Below are 10520 nucleotides of genomic sequence, written 5' to 3'. Positions count from 1 at the left end.
GATAGTGCGGAAGTGACGCCATCGCGCCAGCCAGCCAGCCTGGATTCGTGCCGGAAGCCGGAAGAGCTGGAGGAAAGAAGAGGAAGAAGGAGACGTCCCTGGGCTGCGCGATAGGCTGATCTCGCGAGAGGCCCCGTGGGGACAGCGCTGCTGGGTGTAGTTGGTCTCCTCTGTCCAGTGGCGTGGTCAGCCGGGTTCTGAGAAACCACCTCGAAATCCTGGCCGTAGCAAATTTGGCACCTTCTAGGATCGCTACCCCCGCAACTCCATCTGATCAGCCGAGGAGCATGTGTTTGCGTCGGCCAGTCTGCATTCACCGCACGGGCTCCTCATCTTTTTTGGGGCCATGGACCCCTCTGACTCCTGGTGAAGCCTGTGAAACCCTTTTCAAAATAACGTTGTTTTAAAATGCATGATGGAAGGCAATGCTAGATTTCAGTTAGAGGTCAGTGAAAATAAAGATGTAATTACTTTTTTTCCAACTTTGTTCTCGGATCCCCTGAAATCTCCCACGGACCCTTTGGAGCGTTTGTGGATCCCAAGTTAAGAGGCAGTGGTTCGGAGTCTAGAGGAGGGATCAGTAAATTGAGAGACCAGTCAAAGCTCGGCGGTTTTTACCGCCTTCACGAACCCCTTACTCTTGAGACATCCTATAGGGAACTGGGCAGCTTTTAATACAGGAGGGTTTTAAATCAGTATTGGATTGAATTGAAGTCGGGGCTACAGTAGCTAATAGATGGTGGAGTTTCTTCCCTCCAAGAGATTTGTTTAGGCCTGCTTGGGAACCTAAAGCAGGAAGCCAGAGAGCATTTATCAGGGGCTTATTATGTGCCAGACGTTGTGCTAGGATTTTTCATGGTAGTGGAGGAGACAGGTTTAAAATAAATATGTTATGTGTGCATATGTGAGTATACACACGTGTGTAGATGTGTATTATATATATACATCACATGTGTATGCATGTGTATATTATACGTAACCAGTATATATAAATATATATTATGTAATATGTATCAATTATATATGTGTGTTAACCTTACAAGAGGCAGCAAATTTTAAAATACATACATACATGTATGTTATATATATATTTTCTAAAATTTACTGCCCTTTGTAAGATTAACACACACATACATATATACGTGTATGCATATACTAGTGTATATACACACATTATCTACACACACGGTTACAATTTTCACAAATTTTCGGCAAATTTTTACAATTGTGCGTATGTTATGGATTTAGGGGTGGCGAGGCAGGTGATCTATGTATACCACACTGGGGTAAATATTTACTGCTAGCGTCTTCCCCCTGAGGTTACCACCAATTTATGCTGCACATATCTTGTTTGTACATAATTGTTTGCATGTCGCCTCTTCTATGAGACCATGAGCTCCTTGAGGGCACAGACTTTTTTTCTCCTTTCTTTTTAATAAATGCTTCTTAACTTTGGGAATGTACTCTGCAAGTCCCAAGGGTTGGAGGAGGGGAGGGGAGAGGGTTAGGGCAGCCGTCCTCAGTTTGTTTCCTGTTTTAGCTCCTATTTTTTGAAATGTACAGATAGGAAAGGCTTGGGGCAGATCCTCGGGTACCTCCTTCCTTTCCCAAGCAGGAGGGCTGTGTTGGAAGTTCACTCCTCAGGAAAGCAACTACAAAGTCTACCATTCCCAGAGTCTGCCCTATTAGGCAAGGATCAGGAATTGTTCCCTTTTTTGTCTGAATCCTCAGCAGTAGCACAATGCCTTAGGTGCTTAATAAGTTGAATTGATGCTTCTCTGCCCCTAAACATCAACCTTACTACCTGCTATTTCAGTTTAATTCTGTGAGTCTTGAAGACTTTTCTGCCAGGAGATCCTTTTTAAAGTACAAATAACCCTAGGATGAAGCACATCTTGTTTCCTAGAAATATTGATTATTGGTTTTAATGAAGATTGATTTTTATCTGGGAGGAAGAAGCAAGATATTGTCTGGGAATGGAAACAGGAAAACTTTGTATATTTCCTACAGAGAAGAGAATCCCATTTGGTGCAGTGGAAAGTACTCAGGGTGTGTTGCAAGAAGACTATTTTTTGTGTCCTGGCACTCAACACTTGAATGAATGAATGAATGACATTGGCTGGTTGTGTGACCACTTTACATAGTTCTTTAAAATCCCTTTTAATCTTAAAAAGATGATGGTTTATGTTAAAGTAAGCTGCCAACTATGTGTGTGTATATTTATATATATGTATATTTGTCTTAAGAACTAATTATATAAAGTGTCATTTCATTCTCGGTTGTACCACTTCTGTTACTTAATATCTCTGAGCTTTTGTTTAGTTATGTGTAAAACTGTAGGTAATATTTTCATTACCTACTCATAGGGTTGTTATTAGGAAAGTGTTTTATAAAGTGCATATAAATGTGAATTATTATTATTGCTTCTTTTGGTTCATCAGTACCATTTAAAATCATCCAGTAAAATATGTTAAAATGGAGTCCCATGTCTAATGCTCAGAATAAAACTTGTAAGCAGGTGCAGGAGATAGATGAGGAAATGGAAGTTCAAGAATACTGAATTCAGTTCAACATTTTTAAGCACTTGTACAATTCACTGTGCTTTATTTAAAAGAAATGACATTTTTAGAAGATGCATTGAGAGAAATGCTCTGTTATGGTCCATAAAAATACTTTAAGACCTTAGGTAAAATATCTTTAGAAATATTTTAATTATATTTTATCTAAATTTTTAAAGCATTTAATAGATATTCCCTTTTTAGTCTTTTTAAAGCCAACATATTTTAATTACTGTATCACTTTATATTTATTTTCTTTTTGTCTTCCTGTTAACAAGAGTCCATTGTATCCTATATTCCAGATGTTAACAACTGACTCCATCACTACATGCCTGTCTCCCCCAGTATATGATATGGTTTGCAGACTTGGGTTTGAAGTCAAAGAAAGCCATGATATCCACAGCATTGTATCTCAGCATGGTGAAGTGTGCTGGAAAACAATTGCTGAATGTATGTGCTATACAGATTCAGGTTCGTATGCATTGTGTCTCTGCCTTCATTAGGAGGATGGTGTTGCTTTTTACATATGTAATAGGGAACACAGCAGAGAGAGAGAGTTTGGGGGGATGGATAATGAGTTCTGTTTTGGACATCAAATTTAAAATGTCTACTGGACATCCAGTTCAAGATGCCTGAAAGGCAGTTGGAGATGCAAGATAAGAGATCAACAGAGGGTTTGGGGCAAGCTAAGTAGATTTGAGAATCATCAGCATAGAGATGATCATTAAATCACTGAACAAAGTAATATAGAGGGAGAAGAGAAGAGGGCCCAGGACAGAACCCCGAGGGACATCTACAATAAAAAGGTCATGGTCTAGAAGATGATCCAGCAAAAGAGACAGAGAAGGAAGGGTAAGATAGGTAGGAGGAGAACAAGGAGAGAATGGTGTCCCTAAGACCTAGAAAGAAGAGATCATCAGGGAGGAGAGAGTGATCAGCAGTGTCCAAGGATGCAAAGAGGTCAAGAAGGATGAACGTTGAGAATAGAACATTGGATTTGGCAACTAAGAGGTCATTATTAACTTTAGAAAGAGCAGTTTCTGTAGAATGATAAGGTTGGAAGCCTGAACTTAAGGAATTAAGAAGAAAGTGAGAGGAGAGAAAGTGGAAGTACCTATTGTAGATGGCTTTTCAAGGAGTTTAGCTACAAGGGGCAGGAGACACATATGACATAGTTAGGAGTGATGGAAGGATCAAATGAGGGTTTTTTAAGGATGGGGGAGACGTGGCTATAGGGAAGGTGCCCATAGACAGGAAGAGATTAAAAATAAGTGAAAGAGTAGGGATGACAGAGGGGACAATCTGTTGGAGGAAATAAAATGGAGTGGGATCACTTGAACAGGTAGAGGGATTAGCCTTGGTAAGAGTTAAGGCCACTTCATCATGTGAAGGAGGAGGGTATGGCAGAAGACATCTGAGTAATAGATGAGGAAGAAGGGAGAAGAAGGAGTTCAGGTGAATGACCTGAATTTTTTCTGTAAAATATGAGGTAGAGTTCTTGTGCTTGCTATGTACCAGGCACTGTGTTAAGTTCTGAGGAATCAAAGAGAAATAGTGGTTGTAATCATACCTTAAGTTGTTTCAGTACACTGACATATAATTCATTTTGGTCAACAGACTAGAACTGATTTATAGCAGTTAGGTGTTATCTCTCGGGCTTATTGTACATTTCAGTTCCCGCTTACCTATTTTTGGTCTGCCCTTGTTAATCTGAAGGTCATTCTCCTTGACTGAACAGGTGGAATCAAAATGGGAGAAGTAGCGGTATGGTGCAGTACGTAGAGACTGGGCAAAGGAAGCAGATGACTCTCATCCTAAACCAAGCTCTGCTATTTACTGAATGTCTGACTTTGGGCAAATTCTTAAATTCTCTGGGTCTCGGACTCCTTTTCTGAAAATAAAAATGCTGGATGATCTTTAAGATTCCTTCCAACTTTGACACTGTATTCTACTCTTAACCTTTTTCCTTGATAATTTGGAGAAACTATGTAACATGTATCTCTGCTGTGCTAAAAAACATTTCTTTATCCTAGAAAGACAAAATGTGGATTACTTAAAGAGTGTGAGCCTCTTGGGTCCTGTATGTGAAGCTGTTCACACTCATATGTATTCCCTGACTAAGGCACAGTTTGAAGTTCGATATGCTTTTTGGTTCCAGTGGACAAATTTTCCAGAGGTATAACTTTGTGTAATATGTAGAAATTGCATAGTTTTAAAAATCTTTTTAAATTTTAAACAGTTGATAGTTTATGTTAAAGTAAGCTGCCTGCATATATATGTGTGTATATCTATCTTATCTATCTATACTTATATTTATCTTAAAAGCTGATTATGTAAAATGTCATTCATACCCGTTTGTACCACTTTTATTAATTTTGCAATTAATTTTTAGTGTTAACTAAGTAGAAAGAAACAAAATTCAAAAGAATGCCTTAGCACTTGGACTTTAGCTCTTGATTTTTCTATAATACTTAGCAGAGGCAACTGGTTGCCTAGTTGATAAAAGTGTTGGGTCTGGAATCAGGAAGACCTGGGTTCAAATTTGGCCTCAAACACTTAGTAGCTAATTTGAAGATCCTTCTCCTTGATTGAACTGGGCTTGGGTAAGTCGCTTAATCTCTGTTTGCCTCAGTTTCCTCACCTGAAAATGAGGTTAATAATAGCACCTACTTCCCATGGTTGTTGTGAGGATAAAAAATGAGATGATTTTTGTAAAGCTTTGAAACTTTAAAGTGCTATATAAATACTTCTTTCCTTTCCTTTCCCCTAGTGTTGTTTGAGATAACCTATTTGTTTAAGTCATGGAAAGTTGTTTAAAAGTTATGGAAAGTTGCCATTGAAACATGTGTAAGGTTGAATTTAAGGGATAGTATTTATAGTTGTTTTGAAAAATGTTGGGGTTTTTTTTGGATTAACATCTATTATTTATTGTCTTATAATAGCTATTTCCTGAAATATTTGTTGCTCTGAAGAGTCTGCAACCTGCAGCTATTCCTCTTAACTTAATGAAACTAACCTCATGTCTGGAACGAGCTTTGGGTGACGTAAGTTCTTAGAATTATTAATGTGTGGTTTAAAAATTGCTTGAACAGGAACAGAAAAAAGCATTACCCATTTGCGCTGCCAAGTTGGTATTTTATTTGTCTACATAGTAGCTCAGGAACTAGAATAATTGTTTTCAGATTGCTCAATGTAATTGTTTCTCTGTAAGTGACCCATCTTTTTTTTTTTTTACATTTTTTTTTTCTTTTAGGCAATTGGGGTTAAGTGACTTGCCCATGGTCACACAGCTAGTAAGTGTCAAGTGTTTGGTCCGAGGCCGGATTTGAACTCAGGTCCTCCTGACTTCAGGGCTGGTGCTCTATCCACTGCACCACCTAGCTGTCCCTATAAGTGACCATCTTCAAGACAGAATCATATAAAAGATATATGTGAATCATTTGATTCAGATAATTGTTACTTCCTGTTATGTTAACATGTTCTCTAATGACTTTTTCCTCTTATCCGTTGTACACACCTTGCTTTGTGTTTGTTGTTTTCTTTTTAGGTTTGATTAGCTAGAAGTAATGTTTTTTTCTATAAAAAAACATCTTTTATTTGAATTGTAGGTGTTTTTATTGATTGGAAAGGAATGTCCATTTCTTTTAAGAGACTTGCTTGTATCTAAGGAGCTTGCTGAAGTGTTTGGACAATCTGTGGTAAGTTTCTTTGTAGTTTGCAAAGAGAAATACCTCAGTAGTATTTTTCATCCTTTCACTGATTTCAAGTTGATGATGGTTCAGAAAAAGCAAAAACTAATTTGTTACATGTAGATTTTAGGAATTAAAAGGGATTGTAGAGGACACCTAGTGCAGCCTTATACCCGGTAAAGAAATTATTTCTACAATATTCTTATAGAAGGTTGCCAGACTTCTGCTTCAACATTTTTAGTGATGAAGAACTTACTACTTCATAAAGCAATCAATTCTGTGGTGGGACAGCTCTAATTTTTATAAAATCCTTCCTTATATTGAACTAAAATCCACTTCTCTATAACTAGTAATCATTCATTCTAGTTTTAGCCTTTGGAATTGTACAGAATAATTCTAATCCTTTTTCTGTATGATAATCTTCAAATATTTGAGGAAGATACGTCATGATTCCCCAAATACCCTCTTATCTAGGCCAGCATCTGTTGTTCCTTCTATTATTCCACATGTAACACGGTTTCAAGACCCTTTGCTATCTTAACTTCCTCCTTCTGTATGTAAATTGTCAATGTCTTTCTTAAAGGACCTTACATTTATTTTTATCCAATTTCTTGTCACTGTTGTCCTTATCATTTTAGTTTTTAGAAATCTTTTTGAATTCCATTTTTGTCATCCAGTGTATTAACTATTTTTCCTGACCTTGTGTGATATTAAAATTTGGATTTATCAAAGTTACTGATAGAAATTTTGAATAGCAAGAGACTAGATATAGAGCCTTGTGGCATATTACAACAGTGTCTACTTCAGATTGATATCAGCTCTTCAGTATTTTTTGGATATAGTTTGTAAACTAGTTAGGAATTCATTTTGTCATGTGTAGAAGATATGATTTTTTTGGTTAAATTCTGTAAGCATAGCCTACATTTAATCTTATATGTCAAATGAATCAGCGTGGTGTATTGGAAAGAAAATTGGGTACAGGAGTCAAAAGTCAGGAGTTTCCATTTCTAATCCATTTCTAAACCAATTACTACTAGGTGTGGACTTTGGAAAGTCACACTTCTCAGTCACAAATTCCCTGTTAATTTGGAATAACAATACCTACTCTGCCTTCTTCATAGGGATTTTGTGCAGATTAAATGTGAAAGTGTTTTGAAAGCTATAAAATGTAAGTTGATAATATTGACACTAACAATAAATGTCTTGTTAAAATCAAGATGTGTCTGATCTTTTGGGTGGGCCATTAACAGTCCTGTCAGGTAGGCTATTGGGAAGATGTTGTTATTTTCATTTGACCGAAAGAGAAACTTAAGCATAGAAACTTAAACATAAGTGACTTCCTTAATTTCATACAGCAAATCAGGGTGGGCCTCTGAAATAGAAACCAGGTTTCCTGACTTTTAGCCCATGGCACTTTCCATTCTAACAAATGAGCACAAATTAACTAAATTTCTGTATACTGTGCAGCATAATATCTTTTGAAGTTTTAGTATAAGTTATTATTAGCGCTAAACAAATTTACCTCATCCTAAATCAGCTGAAACAGTTAAGCTAAAAAATTCTGAATTCAGTAGTAGAATGTAAATATAAACTCAGAGTTATATTGATTGACTCAATAATTTGCTTTCATTATCTTAATTAGATGGATATAGTCAGAGTATTCATTGGTTCTCCATGTGGACTTAATCTGCGTAATATTTTGTGGCATGGATTTGTATCTCCTCAGGAAATTCCTCCAAAGTAAGTTGTTGATAAAATATCCTTCTCTTTAGGCTTAGGTATGACTATTGTTCCATTCATGTTCACACAACAAAAAAAGAAATATTTTGAGGAATAAGATACAGGTGGACCTAGGGAGCAGGTTCTCAAATTATAGAACTAGGTCTACTTTGAAAGGTTTCATTCAAATATTTATTTCAAAAGGTGTATTCTATTTAGTGAGAGGAGTGTTCATCTTAGGATGTTTAGTACTAGACAAGATGCTAAATGTTATAAATGACATATAAAGTGACAGCCTGAAAATCACAGCACTCAGGCCTAGGCTTTTGGGGATAGGATTTTGAAAATAGGAGAAAGTATTAATGTTGTAACTAGATGGTTCTCATGGGCTGGACTGGTGCGCAGCCTGGTATTAATACAAAGACTAGGTTGTCAGTAAAAGAATACACAGGACCTTGGGTGAGAGGAATATTCTGAGAGGTTCTCAGTCAGTGTTTCACCTGTTTAACAATAAATATTTCTTAAGTGTATGAAGGTTACTGTTCTAATTTCTGAGAATTGCAATAAAACACAGTTCCTGTCCCCATGCAGTTTATTGTCTTGAGTAGAGATGACAGCTTGCTGGTTTTTGTTCTGTCACTGCTACTTTTTCATTCCCAGCCCTGTGTTTGCATCTGATTCAGAGTATCTCATAATTTGCAGGTGCGTAGCACCTTTTCTTTCTATAAATGTTTATTTTTTTAGCTCCATAAGTTGTAAAAATATATATTCATATACTTTTCCTTATATATCTCTATGGTACTTTCCCTTAGATATTGCTCGATGCTAGTATTGTTGACAGCAGGATTGGGACAACTATTAAAAAGTTATCTTCAGCAAACTAATTTTACATTCGTACATCGGCCTTTCCTAACTTTTGCACACTTAAAGGAATTGATCATTTTTCCTGGCAAGTACTGTATTTCATATTTTCTCATTTGAATTCCCTTTGTAAAACACATATGTAACTAGGCTATAAATTCAAAAAGTAGAATTGTGATGTGAATTTTTTTACTGTTGGGAATGAACTGCAGGATGCAGTAACTTGATGTAAAATGTATTCTTGAGCTTTTATATTCTTATGTTTATAACTTGTGTGTTGGAGGGGCCTGGTAGTCAGAAGGGCTCCTGGTCAGTATCTAGGAGTTTGATATACCTTTTTGGCGCTGGTCCTATGAGAAACTGGTCTCTGATTTTCCTAAGTGAAGGAAAATTATATTTTAAGGACCCAAAGGGCCACTGTTTAACAAGCCAGATGGTATAAGTGTAAGACTAAAGCAGAATCTTTTTCTGTGGTATTGGAGGAGGCAAGGAAGTTATCACTTAGGAGTATTGGCAGCTAGGCGATACAGTGGATAGGGCACTGGGCCTGGATTCAGGAAGACCTGAGTCCCAGTCTTGCTCTACTTACTAGCTGTGTGACCCTGGGCAAGTCACTTAACCTCTGTATACCTCATTTTCCTCAGTTGTAAAATTGGAATAATAGTAGCACCTACCTCGCAGGGTTGTTGTGAAGATCAAATGAGATAATATTTACAAGGTCCTTAGCCCAGTGCCTGGCACATAGTATGTGCTATATGAATGTTACCTGCTGCTGCTGCTAGTACTACTACTACTACTACCACTACAACTACCACCACCACTACTTAAAAAGAAAGAGAACATATATGGAGTGATGGAATGGGACAGTAGGCTAAATGTGTCTTTATTATCAGGGTTTAGTCCTATTAGTAAGTTCTTATTATGTATTCTATATCCCAGGTATTTTAATTAATCAACAAGTACTTAATAAACTTGAAGTTTGAATATGCTCCCCTTTAAGTCACTAAATCCAACTTAACTACCAAAGACCCAGAGGAAATTGAAACAAGAAAAAGGACCAACAGAAGTTTTTGGGAGTGAACTGGGAGCCAGAGGAGGAACACTAGCAGTAGCAGCAGCAAAAGAGCTGTCTGGAAGGGGCCTCCATGCCAATGGAGAGACAAGCTCAGGGAAAGGGACCAAGGTGCCCTAGAGTCTGAGGTCTGCAGTCACAGGATTTCTGGAAAGGAGAGGACTCAGATGCTAGTCTTGTGATGTATGATAACAAAGTCACCTTTAAAAATAATGACAACTGATTTAAAAAGCTATCGCTCTAGACCAACCAAGAGAAACAGTTAAAAAATTAGAGACAGTTTTCAAGACTGAAGCCTAAAAATCCTCAAGAAAAGTATGGGAAGTATCACTGCAAATTTCTTGCTGCCTGAATTCTGGAGGAAGAAAAATTAGGAAGGCCTGAGTGATGAAGAATTTTCTTATCCAAGAGCTACTAAGGCACAGATGATTCATGGCCAGAGAGTGATGAGTTCATCTGGAAGAATTTGGGAGAAGAGAAATGTATATAAAAAGGGTACCCGACAAGGTTAAGGGGTTTAGTACCCCAGAAATAAGGGTGAGGAAATGGACTCTAGAAAGGTTGGTGTCTGAAAAAATAACTATAGCTTTACCAAACCAAATCTGTTAGATAGAAACCAGA

At 37.3% G+C, this 10520-nt stretch overlaps 1 protein-coding gene across 4 annotated transcripts in view; it reads left to right on the top strand.

Moving 5' to 3' along the window:
* Positions 1-67: 67 nt before the first annotated feature.
* ERMARD (ER membrane associated RNA degradation) overlaps positions 68-10520 on the top strand; it is a 38310-nt gene continuing 27857 nt past the window's right edge. For 2 of the 4 annotated variants that reach the window (XM_027854858.1, XM_027854861.1), the window contains exons 1-8: positions 68-445; positions 2861-3029; positions 4592-4734; positions 5501-5602; positions 6167-6256; positions 7890-7987; positions 8627-8668; positions 8779-8915. In XM_027854858.1, the coding sequence (XP_027710659.1) occupies positions 413-445; positions 2861-3029; positions 4592-4734; positions 5501-5602; positions 6167-6256; positions 7890-7987; positions 8627-8668; positions 8779-8915 (814 nt within the window). In that variant the 5' untranslated portion in view covers positions 68-412. The remainder of the gene's footprint in view (positions 446-2860; positions 3030-4591; positions 4735-5500; positions 5603-6166; positions 6257-7889; positions 7988-8626; positions 8669-8778; positions 8916-10520) is intronic. The other 2 variants (XM_027854862.1, XM_027854860.1) reach the window with 2 other exon arrangements.

The sequence above is a fragment of the Vombatus ursinus genome, unplaced genomic scaffold (assembly GCF_900497805.2).
Source record: "Vombatus ursinus unplaced genomic scaffold, bare-nosed wombat genome assembly UNPS02010639.1, whole genome shotgun sequence".
Taxonomy (NCBI): Eukaryota; Metazoa; Chordata; class Mammalia; order Diprotodontia; family Vombatidae; genus Vombatus; species Vombatus ursinus.
The sequence above is the reverse complement of the archived record's forward strand: the minus strand, read 5'-3'. Positions and strand labels throughout refer to the sequence as shown.